General features: G+C 43.2%; 1 protein-coding gene across 1 annotated transcript in view; it reads left to right on the top strand.

Moving 5' to 3' along the window:
• Window positions 1–26212, top strand: part of MTHFD1L (methylenetetrahydrofolate dehydrogenase (NADP+ dependent) 1 like) — a 197224-nt gene that overhangs the window by 46064 nt on the left and 124948 nt on the right. Inside the window, exons 10-16 of the mRNA XM_003797876.3 lie at window positions 1047–1144; window positions 4236–4409; window positions 14422–14558; window positions 15930–15976; window positions 20041–20148; window positions 21028–21102; window positions 22956–23058. Coding sequence (XP_003797924.1) covers window positions 1047–1144; window positions 4236–4409; window positions 14422–14558; window positions 15930–15976; window positions 20041–20148; window positions 21028–21102; window positions 22956–23058 — 742 coding nt within the window. The remainder of the gene's footprint in view (window positions 1–1046; window positions 1145–4235; window positions 4410–14421; window positions 14559–15929; window positions 15977–20040; window positions 20149–21027; window positions 21103–22955; window positions 23059–26212) is intronic.

Raw genomic sequence — 26212 nt, 5'->3', positions numbered from 1 at the left:
CCCCAATCTCTATGTGACCTAAAGCCCAAAGTCCCCAGCTTTCCACTGTATATAAAAGACTGAGTGAGTGTTGCATGTGGCTGGAACGTGCAGTGATGGTGACTGCGGGTGGCATTAACTGGCCGAGGAGAAAACCAGACCGCAGCAGAATTCAACAGAAGCAAGTTTTGCTTCCTTTCTTTTTTGTATACAAGGTAATATACAATTCAAACTTCCTAACCTTAAAATGGGGTGTAGTACATTTTTCTACGGCATCTAACTTAAATTTCTTTTCTTTTTTGAGACAGAGTCTCAGTATGTTGCCCTCGGTAGAGTACCATGGTGTCACAGCTCACAGTGACCTCAAACTCTTGGGCTTAAGCGATTCTCTTGCCTCAGCCTCCCAAGTAGCTGGGACTACAGGCACCCGCCACAAAGCCCAGCTATTTTTTTGTTGCTGCAGTTATCATTGCTGTTTAGCTGGCCTGGACCAGGTTCAAACCCATCAGCCTCTGTGTATGTGGCTGGTGTCTTACCCACTGAGCTCCGGGAGCCACCCTAACTTAAATTTCTGCTAAAGCCAAATTTTATTTCTATTTATTTTGATTTATTTTTATTTCATGTTTCTATAATTGATATATATATATATATGCATATATATATCTCACTATGCAATAACTTGATTTGCTTGTTCTTTATACCAACTATAGAAGGATGGTATTTGGAATGGTGCTGCATGTTTGGGGAGTTCAGCGTCTAAGCTGATCATCCCCGCAGTCTTATGTTTTCCTCATTTTTCTTTTCTAATGTAGGTGAAGCACCCACTCGGTATAATTTTATCCATGCCCTTGATGCCTTTTGTGAACACTTATTATCTCACATTTTCCTTTTTAAGAAAAGCCTACAGGCCTCGTTACATGCGAATAAAATGATTCCTACAATTCCTTTGGTTTATTGTGCAGTTCTCATCTTTTGTATGGTAGCACCTATGAAAAATATCGGGTAAGCGCCTCCCCTGTCGGCTTTTACCGTGTAACATGTGCTTCTCTCTGTGTCCCCCGCTGAAGAACATGGTCAGCAGTGGCAGGAGATGGCTTCGTGAGCAGCAGCACCGGAGGTGGAGGCTTCACAGCTTGAAACTTCAGCCTCTCTCCCCTGTACCAAGGTAACCCCAGTGATCTGTTCACACTGATGTCATCTCACCAAAGTGCCTCAGATAGCCACAATTCCTGAAGGGAGGGGCGGACACAACTCATGGTATTGTCATTTTGATGGTAGATAATGTTTTTTTCTCCTTAAAGAGACAGGGTCTCACCCCGTGGCCTGGGTTGGAGTCTGGTGGTGCAGTCATACTTCCCTGCACCCTTGAATGTCTGGGCTCAAACTACCCTCCCTTTTCAGCCTTCCAAATAGCTGAGACTACAGGCATAAGCCACTGTGCCCAGTAATAATTTTCTCTAATCATTACATTGCCACATTTGTTTATTGGATTATAAATCCTCCAAAATTAAACCATAGTGAACATGTTTACTACACTCTATCAATTCTAAGAATGCATATTTTTTCATTTCATTTGGCGATATTTCCTGTATTAAATAGCAATTTTTTTTTATTAGTGGTCCATAAAATGATTTTAGACTTGACAGTATAGGATAATGCCATCTTTGGAAATTGCTGTTCAGTGGTAGACATGCCTGGCACCCCAATCAGCGTGGTCTTGGGGCCACGTAGGTGGTTGTAGTCTGGGGGAGAATGAACAACCAAATCAAACATTATTCCATGTGAGAGTGAGCTCAGCTTTCTGCAGAGCAGTCTGATGGGACAGTGTGTGACAGTCCAGAAGGGTGTTTTCCACAGAGAGGTGTTTGATGAGGTCTAGGCTATGTACTGTCCCTGTATAACTTCAGAAGTACAAACTGCAGGACCATCCTCAGCGTGGGATTTGGAGTGATGCCCTGGACATGATGTTTGAGCCCGAGAACCCCCTGTTCTAGCCGGTGGTGCCTCATCTCTGTCGGCCGACTCTAGGGAATGGGCTCCACCCCCTTCATCCAGGTGTGCCGAAGGCCAGGTGTGCCTCCCCAGGGCCCGCACTGTGTCAGGTAGCTAAAAGCCCTCTCATAGCTCACTCATTTTTGAACTGATAACTAGTTAACTTTTGAGAATTGACCTCTGCTTTCCTTGGGCAGCCGAATGTTCCATCATACACTCACCCCCCAGCGGGTGAAACTCCAGGCTGTTTTCACCCCCACAGTAGACTAAACACGTTAGTCATGCTCTGTCTTCATCAATACGTGAATTCCAAGGAGGGATGTTATTCTTTGTAACATCATCCCTATAGTTGTACAGTCTGTTTCATGAAATATCTTATTTTTTGAAATTATTTATATCATGTTTAGGGCCTTAGTTTTTAAGTGTAAATCAATAAGCTCTACTTTCAGAGAGCTAAAAATAAATGAAGATAGACTCCACCACAGTGTACACCAAGGTCTTTCAAGGTCACGCCTACTTGGGGGGGGAGGAGAGTGCTTTAATTGTTTAACTAAATTTGGTTTTTAGAGCTACTGGGAAAAGAAAGGTAGATTGAGTAGTTTATAAATCACTCAATGATCAAAATGATGTCACTCGGATTCTTTAGCTAGTGAAGAGAAAACCTTGGAGATTCTCTAAGATTAGACTGTTCAATTCAGGGGAGTATGGGAGGAGAAAAGCAAGAGAAGGTGTATCTCAGAAGGAAAAGTGAGGTAAAGGTTGGGGAGGCAGAGAACTGGAAAGGATGGTCAGGGTGGGTTTGGGGGGATTACCGGGCAGAAGTTCAGCACTCACCCCTCCAGGGCCTGAGGCCTTGTTCCCCCTGCTTACCTTCCCTGTGCCCTTTGGAGAAGTCTGCAGGAGGGTGTGTTTGCTTCTTACCCCAAGGCCAGACCTCCCGTCCCAGGGTCCTGGAGGAGAATATAAGGCAGTTGGTGGGCTCAGAGCAGATTGCAGGTGGTAGCTACCGTAGAAGTCGGGTGGAGGGACTGGCTGCCCTAGGAGGGGGCAGTCTGCTCTTCCACAAATCAGTGCTCCAGTGCAAATCAGGGGATGGCTGTCCTCACTGATGTGACCCTTAAGAGCTATTTCCTGACACCTGCTCTCCTGTGCTCAAGTCTCTGGATGTGACCTCCAGGTCTCACTCTCAAATAATGGTCAGTGAGAAAGACGGATGCCTGGACTCCCTCTATGAAGAAATCACAGAGCACCCGAGCCCCGGCTGGCTCTCTCTGGAGTAATGAGTAACGGCATTACTCATGCTGGTGTCCGAGCGCTCACTCCTATCAGATGAACAGCCCCATTCTCCTCTTGCCAGTAAAATCGAGGAGTTACATTATGTGCCCAGAGACACCCCAGAGTTCCTGATATTTCCTCAGTCTGAAGTTGAACTTCAGCAACTGGGTCTTTTTACCAACAGTTATGTAATTATTAAAATATTTTGAAATATGACTTTGGACTGGAAATAGGAAAGAGAAGGGAAGTATGGACACAGATAAAACAAAATAGCATTTCCACATTTCTGAATAGCCAGGAGACACATGTGGCTAGCCCAATGGGCGAGCTTTGTGCAATAACTCTTCTATTCTCGGCTAAAGAATACAGTGGTGGACTCGGCCCCTGTGGCTCAAGCGGCTAAGGCGCCAGCCACATACATCTGAGCTGGCGGGTTCGAATCCAGCCCGGGCCTGCCAAACAACAATGACGGCTGCAACCAAAAAATAGCCAGGCGTTATGGTGGGCACCTGTAGTCCCAGCTACTTGGGAGGCAGAGGCAGGAGACTCACTTGAGCCCAGGAGTTGGAGGTTGCTGTGAGCTGTGATGCCATAGCACTCTACCCAGGGGGACAGCTTGAGGCTCTGTCTCAAAAAAAAAGAATACAGTGGTGGCCTGGGTAGAGCATTTTGCTCTGTTGAGGATTCACACTTGCAAGGGGCCCTTGGACACGTTGTGATATGCAGTTCCCTTCTCTTGTGGCAAAGGTGTTATTCCTGTGGTTGGACCCAGTTCTAGGATCTTGGCATGCATTTTGGAGTTGCAGCTCGAAAAGTCTGCACCGTTTTCTCATACACATTAATTGTTAGCAGTTGTGCTTAATACTGCCTGGGAGAAAAGACCACAAAGCGCTTTCGTTGACTTAATTGTTGGCTTGATGTACGGCTGTTTAGCGACCACCTAAGCTGACAACATTGCCTCTTTTCCTGCTGTCTTTCCCCCTTCCCAGCGATATTGAGATTTCAAGAGGACAGACTCCAAAAGCTGTGGATGTCCTTGCCAAGGAGATAGGATTGCTTGCAGATGAAATTGAAATCTATGGCAAAAGCAAAGCCAAAGTACGTTTGTCCCTGCTGGAAAGGTTAAAGGATCAAGCAGATGGAAAATACGTCTTAGTTGCTGGGTAAGAATACGTTTAAAATCTTCTCTACGAAGGAGGCATGTTTATCCAACTCTCTTCCCTATTTTTCTCCGTCCTCACACCCCTTCAATCCCACCCTCTTTTCAGATTTGACATGATTTTGTCCATTTCATTTCATTGGGCACAGGTAAGTTTTTATTTCTGGTGCAGAACAAATTAGTTCCTTCTACAAAGTATGCAGCAGGTAAGTTTTTATTTTTGGTGCAGAACAAATTAGTTCCGTCTACCAAGTATGCAGCAGAATGTATGCTGCTACATTCTGTAACAAGTTGTATGTAACAAATCACCCTTGCTCCCTTGAGCTTTTTTATTTAGCTGTCCATGATAAAAATCAAAACAAGAATTGAAAGTAAAATATTTTGAACTGAGCAGATTTTTTTCGTGTCTTCTATTGAGAAACAATTTTAATGGAAAAAAGCACAAATAATTGTGTGAACCTTGTGTTTTTCTGCTAATGTCCTTAATACTGTTTATTTACATATCTGCATTATACAAACTTATTATTCCTCTTTTCTTGCATTTCAAAACTAATGTGGTACCATTTCTATTTATGTTGGTTATTTGATTAAAGAAGATTTCTAATTTCTGCGAAAAGCAGTATTTGCTTTATCCCCCCTTTTTCAGAAAGAAATGTGTTCACTAGCTGAAAAGATGGTAGAAAGCAAGGGATTTCAAATATTTATTCAATGTGACCTCAGGGAGCATCAAGAGACATATAAATTCCTTTGTTGTCTTGAAATTTCATTGCAGGGACTAGGCTTATGATATATAGGCCAAGGCTTGAGGGGCAAAAACCTATGTGTTAAGCAGAGGACATTCTTATAATTGGACTTGACTCACAGTTAACTTTGTTTTCACAGATTTAATTATCAACGTAAGTCCTTTTTTCTTTATTTCTTTTTCCGGTTATAAAAATAATACCAGCTCATCGTAGAAATATTCCAAAAATACAGAAAATATAAATAAGAAAGTAAAACATCACGTATCTACCACCTAGAGGCAACTGCTGTATTTTTTATGAAACATTTGAGGACTATTTTTTTTTTTTTTTTTAAGAGACAGAGTGCCACTTTATTGCCCTGGTTAGAGTGCTGTGGTGTCACAGCTCACAACAACCTCCAATTCCTGGGCTTAGGCGATTCTTTTGCCTTAGCCTCCTGAGTAGCTGGGACTACAGACGCCTGCCACGACAGCCAGCTATTTTGTTGTTGTTATTGTTGTTGCAGTTTGGCTGGGGCTGGATTTGAACCTACCACCCTCAGTATGTGGGGCCTGCACCCTATCCACTGAGCCACAGGTGCCACCCTTGAGGACTGTCTTCACATGGATAGAGTCTTTCATAAGTGAGGTCATACTAGATATGCTGTTCTCTAAGTGACTTGGTTATTCAGCCATATGTGTTGTGTACCTTATGACTGAATATAGAGCTGTGCTACTTACCATTTTTTATGACCACGTAACATTTCAATGCTTACATCCCAGATTTTATTGGGTTTTTTTTTTATTTGTTTGTTTTTGAGACAGAGTCTCACTATGTCACCCTTAGTAGAGTGCTATGGCATCACAGCTCACAGCAACCTCAAATTCCTGGGCTCAAGCAGTTCTCTTGCCTCAGCCTCCCAAGTAGCTGGGACCACAGGCGCCCGCCACAGCACCTGACTATTTTTTGGTTGCACTTGTTATTGTTTAGCAGGCCTGAGCCAGGCTTGAACCCCCTAGCCTTGTGTATGTGACTGACACTCTACTCACTGAGCTTCGGGCCCTGAGCCTGTTTGTTTGTTTTTTGAGACAGTCTCACTCTGTTACTGAGGCTGAAGTGCCACAGCCTTAGCCTAACTCACAGCAACCCCAAACTCCTGGCTCAAGCGATCCTCCTGCCTCAGCCTCCTAAATAGCTGGGACTGTAGGTGCTGGCCACCAAGCCTGGTTAATTTTTAGTAGAGATGGCATCTCGCTCTTGCTCAGGCTGATCTAGAACTCCTCAGCCCAAATGATCCTCTTGCCTAGGCTTCCCAGAGTGCTAGGATTATAGGTGTGAGCCATGTACCTGGCCTCACATCCCATATTCCTAAACATGCTAGAGAAAGGGGGTGGGGGGATCCAAATGCCTGGGATGGGGGTAGATTCCATTTTACACATCTTCTAGCACCTCTGGTTCCACTGCTAGGCACTGCTGTGGCTGAGCCACTGGCAGTACAGCTCAATTCTATTTCTTTGTATTGATGTGAAAAAATGACTTGGATATTTGATAGGGGTGTTCCATAATTTATTTAACTAATTTTCTATCAATGGGGAATTAAATTGTTCCCAGTTTTTTGCCATTATAAACTGTGGCAAAATTATCGATTTTGGGCATGTATATTTGTGTGTTTGTCCAATTATCTATCTCCTCAGCTCCCCTAAAGGTAACTTTTTTTTTTTAACCAAACACATCATCCTGGAGACACCAGCAACATTTTAAAGTCTATATGTAAAGCAAAACACCTTCCAATAATAGTATCACCTTTTAATGGTGTAGTAATTTCTTTACAGCTCTTTTCCTTCCCTCCCTTCCTTTTCCACCTCCCCTTACTTCTCTTATCCCTCCTTCTGTTACTTTTTTGCAAGAGGGCTGTAGACAGCCAAGATGGCTCCGTCCTGTGACAGCTGGGGTTTTAAGGAATTCATACTTTGCTGCAGCCCCCCAGTTGCCGGGGACTTATCATTTCTCTCTCAGGCTTCCAGGCTCTCTGCAGTTGAACTCCTGCGTTCCCTTCTAACTACAACTGAAACCCTGAAATCCCCATAGCTGAGCTGTGGGGAAGCTCCTTGCGGAGGGAGGTGTTGGCCCCACCTGTCTAGCTAAGGCGGACTCAGTCTCACCTGGCTCCCTGAGGTTGGAGCAGGCATCTTGTCAGGGTTGTTTTCGTTGACATTTCCTTGATATACATTTGTTTATGATGAATAAACAAACTCTTAGACATTAAGAACTTTAAAAACACCCCCCTTTAGACCTGGTTCCCTGGTTCGCTCAGGCTTCACGTGATGTTGGCAGGTGGTTTGCTGGTTTTCTCCCTGTGTTTAGATGGCAGGACTGAAGGGAAACAGGAGGATGCACTCTCAGTTGACGAAGAAGAATCACAAACCATTTTTCTTATAGAATGATGTACTCCATTGGGGGTTTGTCAGAACTGGAAGTAAAAACACAAATCCAGACATGACCCTACCCTTGGTTGGGAACATAGAATCAATACTTCTAAAACAATAGCCATGATGACGTAAGTTCCTAACTAGAATCAAATCGCCAAAGCCTGGCCTCCTGCTGCATGCTAGAGAATGCTAGTGGGCATGGCTGGCTTGGGATGACATCTGGGGCCTCTGTGTCCCCAGCAGGACGGTGCTGCTGTGCTTATGCTCGAATTGGTAATTGTGACTGAGCCCAAGTCGGCCTGCCGTGTTGTAAATAGTAGTAAAAATGAAACATGAATTCTCAAGCACAATTTTGTTTTATTTACTATTTTTTTTGAGACAGAGTCTCACTCTGTTGCCCAGTCTAGAGTGTCGTAGTGTCATAGCTCACAGCAACCTCTAACCCCTGGATTCAAGCGATCCTCCTGCCTCAGACTCCTGAGAAGCTACCGGCTAATTTTTCTATTTTTAGCAGTGACAGATTTTATTTATTTATTTATTTATTTATTTTGAGATTGACTCTCACTTTGTCACCCTTGGTAGAGTGTTGTGGCATCATGGCCCACAGCAACCTCAAACTCTTGGGCTTAAGTGATTCTCTTGTCTCAGCGTCCCAAGTAGCTGGCTGGGATTACAGGCGCCTGCCACAATGCCCAGCTAGTGGTTGTTGTTGTTGTTGTCATTGTTGTTTAGCAAGCCCCGGCTGGGTTCAAACCCACGAGCCCCGGTGCATGTGGCCGGCATCCTAACCACTGAGCTGGAGGTGCTGAGCCTACAGACAAATTCTTGTTCTTGCTTAGGCTATTCACAGACTCCTGAGCTCAAATGATCCTCTCACTTCAGCCTCTCAGAGTGCTAGGATTACAGGGATGACTCACCACACCCAGCCTCTGGAGTACACATTTGGCCCCAAGATCGATAATTCTTTTTCTGAAATTGTGATACAAGTTCCTTCACCTAACAAGCCAGTGAAGGAACCAAAATTAAATGGTGTTCTTTTCAATAGTATTGGGAAAAAAACATGTGAGGGTAGAAGTATGATATATGTGCATCTGTAGCAGAGCTGAGGACTTTTTTGGAAATACATACCATACTGGATTGTGTAAGGGAAAAATCAGCAGTTTAGGTTTATAAACTGGGTATAGTATCTAATCTTTTAATAGCTGGATGATTGAGATCAGTTTAAAACATAGACAAATATTTTATCTGTAATCAGAAAAGTCAATTTGAAATGAAATTCACCTCCATATTTTTACTTTTGATTGCATCGAAAAGTAGGAGAATGTGACTTTATCAAACCATTGTTACAACGTCTTTAAAAATATAAATGACCCCATCATTAAGTGGAGAATTATTGCCTTTCTCTTTTTATTCTGAAAATAGCATCAGCTCATTGTAAAATCAATTTAACAACCAGAAAAGCAAAAAGAAGGGGGAGAGTGAAGGTCCTTTATTACTCAGAAGTGTTATTTCCTTCCGGGATGTTACCTATACACTCATCCTTGTTAAACACTGAGCTTGTGTTATAAATGCCATTTTTTGTCCCGTCTTTTTCTCTGAACACTGCACCATAAATCTTTTCCCATGGTTTATCAGAATTTAAATACCCAAGTTATTTTTCAATAAACCTAACAATATAGTGGTTATCATACATTTGAATTTATGTATAAATATGATTTAACTGTATCAATAATGGGATTAAAATGCAAAACAATGAGTTTTTTGTAAACTTCTATTATTAGTAACTAAAATGAAGCACAGATTAATTTTTTTATAAAGCCATTCTTAAACTTCAGGGCTTTGTATTCGGTCAGAATCATCTGTATTTCATCAACTACACATCGCTTGGTATTTACACCTACACATCACTTTATTTGCTTTGCCTGACAAAATGAAAAGTATTGGGAATTGTTCAGGGAAATATGCCAAAAGAATCTTAGGGACTCTGGGGCTTTAAATATTTTCCCAGTTACACTAATGAAAAGGAATTTTGCTTGAGAGCTCAACTCTGAGGGCAGCTGCAGGGCATTTGAAGACTGCTCAGGTTCCACTGGGCCTTCACCAATTTCTATGCAGAAGTTTCTAGAACTTTTCTGAATTGCTTGGACCTCGAAGCTAAAAAGGCAGCTCAAACTGGGCTGTGAGCAGACTGAATTTCACACCAAAACATTAAAATCCTGCATGTCGCTTCATCTTTTTTGTCTGCAGAATGCCAAATACCTGATCTGATTGTCTTTTTTAAATGTTTCAACCCATTATTTTGGTACTCTTTGCTGACTTTTTAAAGATTTTTGCCTTTCTGAGTAACTATTTACATACCTGCAAGATTTCCTTTTATTTGTACTACTTGCAGAAAAGAACAAAGTTGTTTAGTAGAAACCTCTACGCTGACAGAGCCTTTGAACTGTTTTCTTCAGTCGAGGATTATGGGAAACATGAGAAAATGGATGATGGAATTTATTGTTAAATTTTGAAAACCTTCCAAGTCAGCCAGGCACGGTGGCTCAAGCCCGTAATACCAGCACTTGGGAAGCCGAAGTGGGTGGATTGCCTGAGCTCACAGGTTCAAGACCAGCCTGAGCCAGAGTTAGACCCCATCTCTAAAAATAGCTGTGTGTTATGGCGGGCTCCTGTTGTCCCAGCTACTCTGGAGGCTGAGGCAGAAGAATCTCTTGAGCCTAAGAGTTTGAGGTTGCTGTGAGCAATGATGCCACAGCATTCTACCAAGGGTGACAAAGTGAGACTTTGTCTCAAAAAACAAAAACAACTGTTCCAAGTCATCAAGATGCCCATAATGAATGCTATATTTCCACATGCTCTTTGAGCATGTGGGTTTGGAGTTCATGGATAGGCCTGGGACTAAGGGCACTAATACTCTTCAATAAAATTCTGGAAAATGGTTCAAAGTTCTACCACATCTCTTTATATAAGCAATCTTTTTGATCTTTGAGTAAATATAAACTTCTTTCGGATTGTGTCCAACTTGTCACAGAGTACTTTGACAAATTTTTGTTGCATTTGACAGTCAATAGTACAGTATAACCTCACTAAGCTGACCACCCATAGGACTCTAACTGTCAACTTATAGAGGTGGTCAACAGAAGGAATGAGGTCCACTGTACATTAAGTTCACATGCATGTCTGGTCTGTGAAAATCAGGTCAAGTTGAGGAGGTTGTCAATGTACAGAGGTGGTCAGCTGTGGAGGTTTTACTGTATTTATCTTAGAAAAGGCACCATTACATCCTCAACTATTTTCTGCTAGTCTGTGTCCTAAACTGGTGATCAGAGAGCAGGGAGAGTGGACGTTGTTACCTACTTTACTTTTTGATTTTTGTTGACCTCCTTGAGCTTGTGGCCTGTAGGTGAGATCACAAAGCTGTAGACACCATCACAAAGCTTATTATGATGCCATCTGAAAACTTATGTAATGATCGTGTAGTGAGCACGCTAGGATTTGGGGTGGTGGTGCCTAATCTTCTTTGAAATGCTAAAGAAGGTACCATCCACAGTCACAGTCCCATCTCCATAAACTTACAGAAAAAGAAAGGTGATTTACTTGGTGCTGGTTCTTTTCTGAATCAACTTGATGATTTGTAATCTGAGCAAAGGATACTGGGGGGGAAATCAAACCGAAGTTTGATACCAAATGCAGGAATGAGGTGAAATAAATTTTTTATTGTACCTCTCCTTTTATTGCTCCCAATAAATACTTCCTAGTTTCTGATTTTCCTGAATTGTATGAGTTGGCAGAAAGTGGAGCAGTCCTGTGTTTCTAATTAAGAATTGGACGCTTCGCTGAAGTTTGAGGAGGTCATCTCTGGGCGTGTCTGCTTTTGGCTGTCTCCGGCGGCTCTGCTCACATATCCCTGGGAATGAGAATGTAATCCTTCATGTGACACAGTTTAAGTAAACCACTTAGTCCTCTGCAAACACCGAATGCTCAGTCCAGCACTTAAAACTACACTGCTTTGTTGTTTTTTTAATCTTTGTGTAGTAGATCTCCTAACGTAATTCCCACTTTGTCTTTTTTGTTTTGTTTTTATTATTTTTATTTATTTTTTATTAAATCATAGCTGTGTCCATTCATACTATCATGGGGTGCAGTGTGTTGTTTCTATATACCATTTGAAATATTTTCGCCCAACTGGTTAACATAGCCTTCATGTCATTTTTCTTAGTTAATGTGTTAAGACATTTATATTATACACTTAGAAAGATTCACATGTACCCTTTTAGGATAAACCATAGGCGTGATCCCACCAATCACTACGTTTGATGCTACATTTTTCTTTACGGGCTGTGGGAAGATTGTGATGCCTGTGGGCTTTTAAGTGCTTTTATTCCCTCTGTATCGAAGAAAGTAAATAGTCGACTCAAAGTCTGAGCACCTTTATGTCACTTTGAGTCTTCATGTTGACCCCACTCCAAAGTTGCTATTTAGACAGATGCAGAGGCCACCTGTAATTTAGTGCTATGTGGCTTGAGGAGCTGGGGGTTTCTTTTGCTTGGCGACGTCCAGATTGGCTCACTGGCTCTCACAATAGCGGTCACCGGCGACCTCCTTGTGGCTAAATCTACTGACTGCTTCTCAGGGGTCACCTCACTTCGAGACTCAGTGGTGTTTAACTCCCTTCATCTCAAAACACTCTCTTCCTTGGCCTCCTTCCAAGACTTCCCGGGATAGCCCCACCCCCTCCTTATTTCCCCGGGTGTCCAGCCTTTTTTCTTTTCCATTGCTCATTGGAAGAACAGGAGTTGTTTGGGGCCACATGTTAAAAACAAAAGAACGCTGACGAGCACAAGAAAAGGTCCAGGCATAATCTTCATGCTGGCCAACACCTCAGACAGGCAAAACAGTCCCCAATAATCCACATGTGGCCGTGTGGGTCTCAGTTTGGACACCCTGCGACTGTTCCTCCTGGTTTGCTCTGGGCCTTTCTTCTCCTGCCTAGTCCTTAAAGGCCAATGTACTGAAGTGCCCTTACCCCTTTCCTCTCTCTGTGCACTCTCCCTGGGTGGTCTGACCTTTCCGTGCTTTAAACGGCTCATTAGGTTTTGGTTTCCATCCTTGGAAATGGACTAGTGAAGTCAGATGACTGGGTTTGATTCCGGCTCTGCTGTTCATGGGTTATATGGCCCCGGGCAAGTTATTTAAACTCTCTGTGCCTTAGTTTCCTCATAGATTAACTAGACAAATAATTCATCCAGTATGAATAAACCTGTCCTCGCCTGCCCCCAGCCCACCCTCCATGTTATCTGGCCAACATTTATTCATGTATCTGCTCTCAGCTTAGAGGTTACTTCCTACAGAGAGCCTTCCCTGGTGTTCCAGTCTAGATCCTTTAGATCCTTTTTCCATGCGCCCTCATAACACAGTGAGGTGGCCCTCTTTCCCCTTCTTTGTGTTTGTCACATACACTGTGATTGCTGCTGTAGCCACATCTCCTATCAGCCAGACGCTCGGTGAGAGCAGGGATGGAGCCTGATCTGATCATCACTGTATCCCCAGGGTCTAACCCAGGGCCTGCCATGTGAGACTTGATAAATATTTGCTGAAATGAATGTATTGCAGGAGCAGTGATGCATCTGCAGGTTTGGCAGGTCAGGAAACTGTTGGATTTCTTGTCATTGAGTATCTTATACAGCCCAGCGCACATTCTCTAACTCAGAGGAGACCAAATTGGAAGCCCAAATGACAGTTTAGAAAAACCTTCATGCTGGTTACATTACAGTAAACTAACGAACAATGTCATCAGCGCCTGTGTCTTTGTACCGTGATGTTGTTATGAATGCATGAATATTCGGTTTTATAGGGTGTCGTTTTCAACAGGAAGCTTCTCTGGGGCAGAAGGTGTCCCTGGAGAATGTGGAAGGGCTTTGGACTTATTCTTTTCAAACGTAGAAGGGCTGTTATATGGACCAGGATTAGGCTTAGTGTGTAGAATTCCAGGAACTAGGAAGCAGCAGGAATGCAGACATCTCTTCTTTAGAACAAAGAACTTTCTGTCACAGCTGTCTGGAAGTGAGTGGGCACCATGTAGGTAGAGAGCTCCTGTCACTGTCTGTGTTCAGGCACGGCACGGACAACTGCAGGAAGGGACAAACCCTGGGCATGGAGGAGATGGACACGTGGACTTCAGGGTCCTTTGTAGGCCTGAGAGTCTGACGTGTCCCCCTCACACAAGGGCCACTGAGCCAAGGCCCTGTGCCCTCACCCCTAGCCCCCAGTAAATGTCTTGGGAAGAATGAAAACCAAATTACTCACCAGCAGGAAATGACATCCATGTGGTTATTTATTTTATTATTTTTTTTATTTTTATTAAGTCAAATACACATAGATCATGAATACATTCATGCATATGTGGGGTACAGTGTGCTGGGGTTTTTTTATACAATCTGACGTGGTTACATTAAGCCAATCAACATAGCTTTCACGTCATTTACTTGATCCTGCCAAAACATCTATGTTCCACTTCACAGATTTGACTCGTACCCTTATCATATGCTCCATGTTATTTAATCCATTGTGAGGGATGGTTGTACAGAGTTTCTTGAGATTGATACTGCCATTAGGCTAACTCCCCAATAACTATTCCTTTTTTGATCCATTGGTAAAGATGTATCTGTGTCTTGACATTAGCATAAGCCCGGTAGGTGTGATATGTGGGTGGACCATTCTGGTCCAGGACAATGGAATTGTTGAGTGGATTTTGGAACTGTATGTTCTTTAGTAACATCCTCGGATTTGGTTCTGGTATCTTAGGCGGGTGTCACACAGATCGCCTAGGAAATTTTTATGAAATTCATTCTCCCCTTCAAATCAGGATCACGCCCACCCCGCTTGGAGAAGGGAAGAGCACAGTGACGATTGGGCTTGTGCAGGCTCTGACCGCGCACCTGAATGTCAACTCCTTTGCCTGTCTGAGGCAGCCTTCCCAAGGACCGACTTTCGGAGTGAAAGGTACTGTATTCAGCAACCAGTATGATTTGGGGGCGGAGAGTTTAAACATTATCAATCAGCAGATAAGGAGTTAAAACATTTCAGAGGAGCTGGCCCATTTCATCACCGCATACTCAGCTGGGAATAGTCCCCCATTTGGTCCTCCTGCAGACAAAGGCAAATAGAGGGAGCTGAGGGGTCTTCACTAGAGCCCCTCAGGAAGCCTGTTATCCCGCTCTGTCTCTCAGGGCCTTGAGCAGAGCTTTCCGCTTCATCACTGCCTCTTTGCCAAGTGATCTGGAAAGGCTGCCACCCATATTAGTGTTTTACCATCCCAGCCCCCATAAAAGGTCTCTTCCCTTAAAAAGTCAGAGACCCTGTGGTCTCAACTGTGTGGGCCTGAGCAGCTCACTGGTGACCAGCTGGCTGTGGACAGTGAACTGTAACGAGACGCCTCTGTGGCTGTGTGTGGCTGATATCTGGCTCAACTCACACAGTCAACACTAGACTTGGTGGGTGAAGGCTGAGGTTTCATTCATGGCTCTGCGTATCTTACTGCTGTGTGGCCTTCAGCCAGTCACAACCTCTCTGAGCTACGTCTATAAAAATGTGAAAAGACTGATATTACCAGGCTCACAACTTGGAGTGAAGACCAATTGCAATAGCATATGAAGAACAGGAGATATAGTAAAATGATACCCACCTGGACAGTCTTATTATTGTTTTAGGAAAGAAAAGTCTTATAAATATTAGAACATTGTGAGGTGTCATAGTGACACCCTGTCTCAAAAACAAACAAACAAACAAACAAAAAACTGCAAGATTTGGGGGAAATCATTCTTGTGGTTCCCACCATGCACATGGTATTTGGAAATAAACCTTGCTCTGATTAATCTGCAAAAAAAAAAAAAGAAGAACATTGTGAGGGATGAGCGGTACGGTAAATCTTACTGTTATCAAAAATAAACTGACTGAAGTTTATACTTTGTTAAGCTGAGGCAGTTATCAGGTGGATTATTTTTAGCAACATTTTCTGATACTTCAATGCCCGTAGATGAAACATAGTCACATTAATCTAATAGTAAATTAATAACATCATCTCATTTCTTGATGTGTTTTATATAGTAATAATATTTCCCTATTATGCATACCTTTGTATTGTTACACAATGAAACGGACGTTTTTAAATTACGTAGTTGGACACACGTGAACTTCTATTTTTTTACCTCTGTTCTGCTTAGACAGAGCGGGTGACGTTACTCCCTGTCGTTATTTCATCCTGGATGTAGGTGCCTCCCTGTTGGGTTTGGGGAGCTGTGTCCCAGGGCTCTGTCCCTCCAGTGTAGCTGTTCTTGGTGACCAGTTTCAAATGCTACTTGTTCTGTTGTTTAGGGGGAGCTGCGGGTGGCGGATACGCCCAGGTCATTCCCATGGAGGAGGTAAGAGCATGAAGCGACATGTGTCAGGTGTCACTGTGCCTCCTTTCTGTCACCGTTCTCTCTGCTGCTCCCTCAGCACTGTCCCTCATGCACAATCCAAAGCCATCGAGGCTCTGAAGGCCAAGTCTGTTTTCCTCACTTCTGTGGTGGCAAAACCTGACCTTGACTGTTGTGCAATGTATATGTCCTTAGTTTGTGCTACTTGATGTGAACATTCATATGTTGCTGGAGAAAAATTAATGGTGATTAATGAGTGCTGACCTAACCCCTGCTTGTGGTATTTTATAAATTAACTACATGTACGTCACACGACCTTCCCAATTTCTAAAAACTTCTCAATCCATCTAAACCCATCTAGCCTTGAGGGTTCTGAGCAGGAGAATTTAGAGCTGTACGTCCATTGATCGTCTGCTGTATTGCCAAGCTCAGGAGGACTTCGTGCCTTACTTCTGTCAGTTAAGACTCCACAATGAAATCATTCCAGAAGAAAATGGGCAAAAAGAACTGATGGTGTTAATTTGTACTTCTCCATCTATGTTCTGTCTGGCCTCACCCTTGTCCCCCAAGTCCAACCAGTGACCAGTGCATGTCACATATATTGTCTATATCAGCCTTGTAGTCCAGACCCTGCACCATCTCCTACAGCCAAGTCTGAGCAGGCTCCACTCCTGTTTTATAGTTTTAGCAGTCACTTGTCACTCTCAAGCAGGGCGAGGGTGGCTGCTGCGGTTTCACGATCTGTGGATTCCCACCTGCACCCCTTCTCTGTGATACCAAGCTCCTTGCAGACTCCTTTCTTGTTTTCTCTCTGCTCTAAGACTTTTCCTTTGCCTGGAACATTCCTGTCTTCTTTTTTTGCTCTCTCTACCCAGCTTTGGTGCTATTTGCCAGGTTCTGCACCCCACCCCCTAAATTCTACCCCTGTTCACAGCTGTCTGGTTCAGTCGGCTGTGTGGCTGCTGGCCTTTCTCGAAGTTTCAGATCCCAGCACTTCCTAGGTACTCACAAAGAAGTACGTGTTGACTTTGTTGAAGGAACAGGAGAAGTGATTACGTGAGGAGGCCTGACTGTCAGGGAAACCAAAGAGCTAATTTAGATAAACGTCAAGTACTGGGGGTGGGGTGAGAAAGAGCAGCCAAGACATTGCTGAGAAAAGGAGCCCCGCCCCTCCCCATGTCTGGATGGGGGTGGGCAGCACTCGCAGGCTGGGAAGATCTAGTTAGGAGGCCAAACTGGGGAAACTGGGGATGGAGCACAAGGAACAAGCCCAGGAGAACAGCTCGGGGCCTGGCTGGCAAATACTGAAGGTCACTGGTGTCCCTGTAGGTTAGGGGATCAGCTGGGTGGCTCGAAGGGAAAGCACCTATGGTAGCGGAGTTGACCAGACACTCCCAGGAACTTTGTTCCTTGTAGTTGAGCACCTCCCGGGTCCCCATCATGTCTGTCCCGTGGCTCTGACTGCTGCTGTGGACCGAGTGCCGTGCGCCGACAGTGCTTCCTGGAGGAGCTCGCTAAATGAAGGACCACGTGGGAGCTGGTTAGAATAAAGTCCAGGCGGACTGTGGAGCTGAACGAGAAAATACTGAGACTCGAAAGCCAAGAGGAGCCGGCCTTGTGAAGCCCTGGGACAGGAAAGGGCACTGGCGGACACCAGGGTGTCCGGAGCCCAGTGAGCCGGGGGAAGGGAGGAAAAGGGAGGCCAAGAAGTGGGCAGGTACTGGTTCTCTCAGGTGATTGCAGTTCTTAGCCAAGAAGCCGGATTTTAACTGGGGTGCTGTAGTCAGCAAATTGAGTTTTATAGAATTCACTCTGGTTTCATACTAAGAAGGCCCTGAGGGAGCCCCCATGTTGACACAGGTGAGGACTGGATTTCCCAGGGGAAAGATGGCAGGCGCTCAGCCCGGAAGGAATGGTGGCAGGGAGGACGGGAAGGAGGATGATGCCTTAGGATTTGTTTGCTGATGTTTTCAGGATTAGGTGTGGAGGGGGGAGAAAAGGGGAGGATTTGGGGATGACACCAGGCTTGAGCAACTCAGTAGAGTTATTTCTTTTTCTTTTTTTTTTTTTTTTTGTTGAGACACAGTCTCACTTTGTCACCCTCTGTAGAGTGCCATAGTGTCATAGCTCACAGCAACATCAAACTCTTGGGCTCAAGCAATCTTCTTGTCTCAGCCTCCCAAATAGCTGGGACTAGGTGCCTGCTACAATGCTGGGTTATTTTGTAGAAACAGGATCTCACTGTTGCTCAGGCTGGTCTTGAACCCGTGAGCTCAGTCAATCCACCTGCCTCAGCCTTCCAGAGTGCTGGGATTACAGGCATGAGCCACCATGCCTGGCAGAGTCATTTCTTGAATCAGAGAACTGGAGGAGAGATGAGTATGAGGTTTGAACTGCGTGGTGTGTGAGGTGGATGGCTGTGTCAGGAGCAAGTGCTCTTTGGGGCCTTTGAAACATGACAGTGCCTCTCAAGCAGACAGCTGGAAGGAAAACATCCCAATCGAAAAAGGCCAAAGCCTTTTGGAAACAGCAGAAAAGAAAGATTAACACACCACTGAATGTTTGTCTTCACTAATAATCAATCTACATTAACCCACTATCAGTTACCATTTGACTTGTCAAATCGGCAGAATTGGTTTTTTCAAATACTAATGATACAAAATTTTGGCAATGAGAGCTTGAAGTCTGTGCTCATTAAACTTTTCTAGAGGAGAGTATGAAATACAAATCAAGTGCCTTAAAGACTTATATACTCTTGGCTGGGTACAGTGGCTCACACCTGGAATCCCAGCATCTGGGAAGCCAAGGCAGCTAAATTGCCTGAACTCATGAGTTCAAGACCAGCCTGAGTCAGAGCGAGACCTCGTCTCTAAAAACAGCCAGGCATTGTGACACACACAAGGCTGAGGCAAAAGCATGGCTTAAGCCCAAGAGTTTGAGGTTGCTGTGAGCTGTGACGCCACGGCACTCTCCTGAGGGGTGACAGAGTGAGACTCTGTCTCAAAAAAATAAAGAAAAACCTACATACTCTTTGGCCCAAATAAATTCATTTTTAGCTTATCCCAAGGAAAAGATGGGTATGTATGCAAAGATTTAATTTTAAAACTATGAGCCTTCTTTACACAGCTTATAACATAAAAAAGTGGGGGAAGAACTTAAACGTCAAATAATCGGATATCATGTTAACTATATTTTGAAGACCAATTTTAAAATGCTAGTAATGTTAACATTTAGTATAAAAGCTAAATTCCAAACTATTAGAGTGTTATGATCCAATATTTAAAATTATAAATATATTTTATAAGATATACATACATAAATATAATTTTTCAAATTTTCTCCAGTATACATATGTTTGTAAGGTATGAAGTAATAACAAGAAATTTAAAAACTGTTTAATATTCCAAGAAATTTTAAAAATGCAATTTAAAACAGAACACCCCATCTCACCTATTAAATTATTGATTTAGTCCAGAGGTTACTTGTTTCTGAATTGTAGGTGGTAACTTCATCTCTTTCAAAAAGCAATTTTGTGGTATTTTCAAGCTAATGCAGTAAGCATACCCCTGAAAATACATTGCTCATTAACAATTAATTGTTTTAGAAGAGGAAATAAACTATTTGCATATATTCTGTGTGTTTGTATATATATTATTACCACCATGGGGGATTTGTATATATTCTTTACAATTGCAGGCTTCTTTGCAAATGTGAAAAAATTTGGAAGCAACTTAAATATCCAGACATAGGAGGCTAAAAACTTTGACATAGCTATGATATACAATCCCTATTAACTTGACTGTGCACACAGCGAAAATAAGGAACCCAATCACTGAGTCCACTGGAGTATTTTGCCCTTAACCCAGGAGTGGAAGAATTTGCAATCAGAGAGACTGCTCGAGAGGTCTTTGTTGTCCAGGACGTTGATTTGCTGATTTAAGCTCTCCTGTGGACTCAGCTCATTAGAAGGATATGTAGTTAGCATATTATTTTATTCATTCAGGCAGTCCTTGATTTCTGCCATGGTTATTTGAAACCAAGAGAAGGATGTCTCTCTTCATTCCTAGTTCAACCTTCACTTGACTGGCGACATCCATGCCATCACGGCTGCCAATAACTTGCTGGCTGCTGCCATCGACACAAGGATTCTGCACGAGAACACTCAAACAGACAAGGTGGGAAGGATTCCTTGCTATCCATTTGGGGCAGCGTATCAAGGACTCCTGGATCCTTAAGGAGCTAATAGAAAGACTTTCAGACATGGTAACCTCTGAAATTTTATTCAGAACTTGATGAATTTTCTTTATGTCTGTTATTTCCTGAGGAGAGGATCCATACTTTGGTCAGATTCTCAGGTAGGTTTATGTCCACTGCCAAGTTGTTGGGAGAATTATATACTTTTTTTTGGTAGTTTTTGGCCCGGGCTGGGTTTGAACCCGCCACCTCTGGCATATGGAGCCGGCACCCTACTCCTTTGAGCCACAGGCACCATCCGAGAATTAGATACTTTTTAAGCCAAATATTCTTTGAGATGAGTCTTCAGTTCTAAAGGTAATGGGTGGACCAGTTCTCTTCTTTCTGGCTGTATGTGCAATTTCTGGTCTATTCCAAAGTGAGTGGACAGATGTCTTTTGAAGAAGAATGTTAATTGCTGTCTGAGAGGTAAATCACCCAAAGGGGACAGGTGCTAATTCCTCACAGACGTGGGGTATGGATAAAAGTGTACTTTAGAGCATATTTTACAATGTGGTCCTGACTTTCTTCAATTAAAGTAATTCTTTAGTGAGGCTCTGGAGCAGACTCCAGATAAATATTAATTTGATGGTTGTAAGGGTATAGATCAAGAAATATATGTATACCAACTATTTTCAATGTGCATTATTTCAGTCCAGTCAGTTTTATTAAAATGATGGAATTTAATTCTACTTTGTTTATAATAGCCTGCAATTTTAATAGCATTATTATCTAAATAGTTTAATTATAAATGTATGAATTGTCCAAGGTCATGGTAGGCTCTTAAACTTTTGTATTTTATTTTCGTTTTGTGCTTTTAGGCTCTATATAATCGGCTGGTTCCTCTAGTAAATGGCGTCAGAGAATTTTCAGAAATTCAACTTGCTCGACTAAAAGTAAGTTTCCAGTTAAGCAGTTCATTAAAAACAAAATGCCCTAGAAACACTTCAGAAAGATCGTCAAAGCCAGAAACTTTGAACTTGATTTGGATTTGGTTTTCCAAAACTCTCTGGGGTATTAAACTGTAAAGAGAGAAAATCATATAGCAGAAAGATCACAGTATTAAAATCCTGAAACCTGGACCTTGCACCCAAGAACCAGGTGGACAATTTCTTTTTTTTTTTTAGGCAGAATCTCACTCTGTTGCCCAGGCTAGAGTGTCGTGACGTCATAACTCACAGCAACCTCAACCTCTTGGGCTTAACCAATCCTCTTGCCTCAACCTCCCAAGTACCTGGGACTACAAGTGTGCTTCTCAAAGCCCGGCTAATTTTTCTATTTTTAGTAGAAACAGGGTCTTGTTCTTGCTTAGGCTGGTCTCAAACTCCAGAGCTTAAGCAATCCATCCTCCTCTGCCTCTCAGAGTTGCTAGGATTATAGTCACCATGCCCAGCCCAGGTGAAGAAATAAATTAAAGATTTTAGGTCTCACTTTTACCATCTGTGAAATGAGAGACCCATTTTGCTCATCTATAAGTACCTTAGTCAGCTATCAAATTAGCCACTCTCAGTGGCATGTGCCTGTAGTTCCAGCTACTTGGGAAGCTAAGGCAGGAGGATCAATTGAGGCTGGGACACTTAAGGCTGGGAGCCTGAGGCTACAGTGCGGCGTGTTTTGTTTTGTTTTGATTTTTGAGACGACAGAGCATTTGATCGTGCCTGTGAATAGCCACTACAGTGGACAATGTAGTGATACCCTATGTCTTTTTTAAAAAAAATGAATTACGTTTTGTTTTTGAGTCCTTCTTCTTCGAGAGTAGCAGTTCTCAACCTAGGGGTCGCGACTCACAGGAACTGTATGAAAGGGTTGCAGCATTAGAAAGGTTGAGAACCACTGTTTAGAGAGAAGTAAATAAGAAACTAGCATTTGAAAATTCATCTATCTCAGTTTTTGTGTTAGCAAGATACAACAAGGGTACATATGAAAGTCATCTTAATTCTTACCCCTATTCTTTCTGATGCTTTTTGCTGCTTCTGGCCTTCTACAGGAATTGCTTCCCACTAGCTCTTTTTCAGAGACTTAAAACATAATCCTAAGCGGTATAATTCCTTGGTTGGCATCAGATGGTTTTGGAATTCACCCCATCGCTCCTTACTAAACCAGGTTTGGTGTGTTGAGAGTAATGAGAAATGCCACCCCTAGCAGCCATGATATGTGCAGTCTGTTTCCCGGGTTCTTTTTTTACGTGTACACTTTGTCATTCAAAACCAGTTTCTTAGGATGTTTTTTCCACAGACGTAGATGTGCTCAAAGTTTTTTCTCAATGAGTTAGAAGTAACTTGTTTTAGAAGAGCATATATATACACCCACATACATATATATATAATTTATTTGAATTTTTGTTATTTGTATTTGACAAGAAGAACTAATGAACCAGAGCATCAATTATATGGACAGCATCTGTGTCCCTTCTTTAAGCACCGTACTTGATGGCCATGTTAAGTGGCCCCGCAGGCCTCCAGCCATGGCAGCCAGCAGCAGGCACGTTATATTCATAACGTATATATATATATTCATTGCCTTCTGTCCACTGTGCTACATTTTCAGATCCAGCCTTTTAAATCGATTATACATTTTCAGGGCTGTCCACTTGCAGAAGGTATTTGGCCAGCATTTATGTATCTGATTTGAACTTGCTTTTAAAAGGATTCGCTAACCATGGAGTAAAGAAAATAGGAAGGATAATTCTGTTCAGCATCGCCTTTCTGTTCTTTCTCAAACTTACCACATTTTTCTTCTTAATCCTTAGAAACTGGGAATAAATAAGACTGATCCAAGCACCTTGACAGAAGAGGAAATGAGTCGGTTTGCCCGTCTCAACATCGACCCGTCCACCATCACCTGGCAGAGAGGTGGGTACCAGGGGGACAGCAGTGCGCTGACGGCAGGTGGGAGGGTGTCTTTGAGCTGGCGCTCTTTGGTCAATTTCATAAATGCGTAGTTTGACCCCTTCCTCTTGTCCTCCAAGCTTCACAATATTGTTCCTGCCGTCATTTGGCCATCCTTTCCCCTCGGCCTTGCCTCTGTCTGGGCACAATGCCATCTACTCAGCTCTCATCCAAATTGCAGAGGAAAATTACTTAATTTTTCTTCTGTCTCTCTCTTCCCTGGCCTCTTGTCTCTGCATTTAAACAAAACATTTAAAGCTAGTATCTTTTCTTCTTTGTCCTGCTGTTCCTCCACCCACCATCCGAATTTCTGCCTTTCCATGCCCTTAGCATGAGCTCTAGGCAGCTCTCTCATTAGGGTTTTTAATGCTAAGTTTCTGTTTGGAATCTGTTGTGTGCTTCCAGCTGTTTCTTCAGCATCCCTCTACCACTTCAGACTCCTCCTGAGCTTCCCCCGACTCCCCTGCTCCCTTCATTACATGACGCCCCCATTCGCATCCCACCCTGCCCTCCAGGTCTGGTCAGTTAACCCAGGGTGGAATGGGGCATAAACAAGTTATTTCTAATTCATTGAGGAGAAAAAGAAGCACTGAATGTGGGGACCAGGAGCCCCGAGTGTTTCCCCTGCCTGCCACCAACCCATTACATGACCCTGCACAGTTCCTACCCCACAAGGATGTGGCAGGTGCACTTTATGAGCCCCAAGGCGCTGCAGAAACATTGGATGGTTGTGGTCCTGGGCCTTCTCAGACCTGGCTCCCCACTTTAAGAGCATATTTATCAGATTCTCGATTTATTTGTTTTTTTATTTTTATTTTATTTATTTATTTTTTTAAGAGACAGGATTTCTGCCAGGTGCAGTGTCTCACGCCTGTAATTCTAGTATTCTGGTAGGCCGAGGCGGGTGGATCACCTGAGCTCAGGAGTTAGGAGACCAGGCTAAGCAAGAGCGAGACCCTGTCTCTAAAAATAGTTGGGTCTTGTGGCAGGTACCTGTAGTCCCAGCTACTTGGGAGGCTGAGGCAAGAGGATTGCTTGAGCTCAAGAGTTTGAGGTTGCTGTGAGCTATGATGCCATGACACTCTACCAAGGGTGACAAAGTGATATTCTGTCTGCAAAACAAAAATAAAAATAAATAAACAAATAAGACACGGGATTTCTCTCTGTTGCCTGGCTGGAATGCAGTGGCACCATCATAGCTCTCTGTAGCCTCAAACTCCTGGACTCCAGCAATCTTCATGCCTCATCCCAGTGAACTAGGACTATAACTGTACAGCTGCACCCAGCTGATTTTTAAGTTTTTGTAGAGGCAGGGTCTCATTATGTTGCCCAGGCTGGTCTTGAACTCTTGGCCTCAAGAGATCTTCCCTTCTTCACATCCCAAAATGCTGGGATTAGAGAAGTGAACCACGGTACCCATCCTGATGCTAAGTTGGTAGCAGTTTCCTTCTGATAACTTATCTTGCTTCCATTTCCACCCTTCAGTGTAGAGGTTCATATTAATAGAGATATTGTCATGTCACTTCCTTGCTCAGATGCCCCCAGTGGTTCCCACCATCCTGGGCCATAAAGTCGCCTTTGCATAGCTTGGCATTCAGGGCCTCTGCAGCAAGGCTCCGTTCCCTTTACCCCAGTCTGCTTGCCAGGTGGAAGGGCCCAGCTTTGTCCTTCTGCCAACCTTTGCTGAGCCATCCCCATCCCAGCACCCTGTCTGGCCCAGTCCCTCCACTTCTAGCCCAGCTCTTACCTCTTCATGAAGCTTCCCTCCTGGGAATCCGCTCAGCTAGTCTGTTAAGAATTTAGTGTTTTCACACAAACCGTGGAGAGACAAAGACCAGAGACAAGGTCTTGGCTCCACCATTTATGAGTTGCATAACTCTGGACAAACTCCTTCTTCCATTTCCTCATCTGTGAAGTGGAACGGTCATGCCAGCCTCCACACGGGACGCTCCACTGCGTCTTGAACACTTTCTGTACTTCCAAGTCCTGCCCAGATGCTCCTCAGATGTCACTGTGGCAGTAGTTGTGTTGTGTCATTTTTCTGTGTCTCTTTGTCTCCCAAATTAAATTAAAATCTCCTTAGAAACCTTTGAGGATATAGTTTTCATTTAAAAATAAGTAATAATGCTATAGTGATTTGGGAAATTCCTCAAAAGAATAAAAACCATTATCTTATAATACCAATAAAACTTCTCTATTCATAGATTTTTGTTGCAGCTGAGTTTTGTGTGAAGCTCTCATTATAATTTAGGTGTTCAGATTTTATATCAACTGACATGAGTATTTGCAGCATTTTATTGGGAAGCCTATATATTTTTTCTAAAAAAAATTTATAACAGCTAGGAAGATTAATGATTAAAATGTTATTATGGGCTGCATATGGTGGCTCATACCTATAATCCTAACACTCTCATTGGCCAAGGCGGGAGGATCCCTTGAGGCCAGGAGTTCAAGAACAGCCTGAAAAAGAGGGAGATGCTATGTCAACTAAAAATAGAAAAATTAGCCAGGTGTTATGTTTGGCACCTGCAGTCCCAGCTTCTTGGGAAGAGGAGGCAGGAAGATTTGAGCCCGGGAGTTTGCGGTTGCTGTGAGCTTAGCTGATGCCATGGCACTCTAGCCTGGGGTAACTGAGTGAACTCTGTCTCAAGAAATAATAGTAAATAAATAAATAAAAATAAAATCTCATTGTGTCCAAAATATATAGTTGCCTTTTTAAAAGGCATGTGTGAATGTTTTACTCCTTAAAACTTTCTTGGAGGGGGCAGCGCCTATGACTCAAAGGGGTAGGGTGCCGGCCCCATATACCAGAGGTGGTGGGTTCAAACCTAGACCCAGCCAAAAAGTGCAAAAAAAAAAAAAAAAAAAAAAATTTCTTGGAGGTTTATCTGTGAATGAAAGATCCTGTAGGAGAAATTTGTGCGTTTTAAATCAAACGTGTGGATGTGCTAAGAGACATTCATTTTTACGCGATTAGCACTCTTCCACTTCTGTCCTGGACACATGTTAGACATAGGGCACTGGCCCAGGGTGTCCACTTCAGTCTGGACGCATGTTAGACATAGGGCACTGGCCCAGGGTGTCCACTTCAGCCTGGACACATGTTAGACATAGGGCA

The sequence above is a fragment of the Otolemur garnettii genome, unplaced genomic scaffold (genome assembly GCF_000181295.1).
Source record: "Otolemur garnettii isolate 467f Iridium unplaced genomic scaffold, OtoGar3 scaffold00126, whole genome shotgun sequence".
NCBI lineage: Eukaryota > Metazoa > Chordata > Mammalia > Primates > Galagidae > Otolemur > Otolemur garnettii.
Note: the sequence above shows the minus strand (reverse complement) of the source record. Positions and strands in the feature narration are given on the sequence as shown.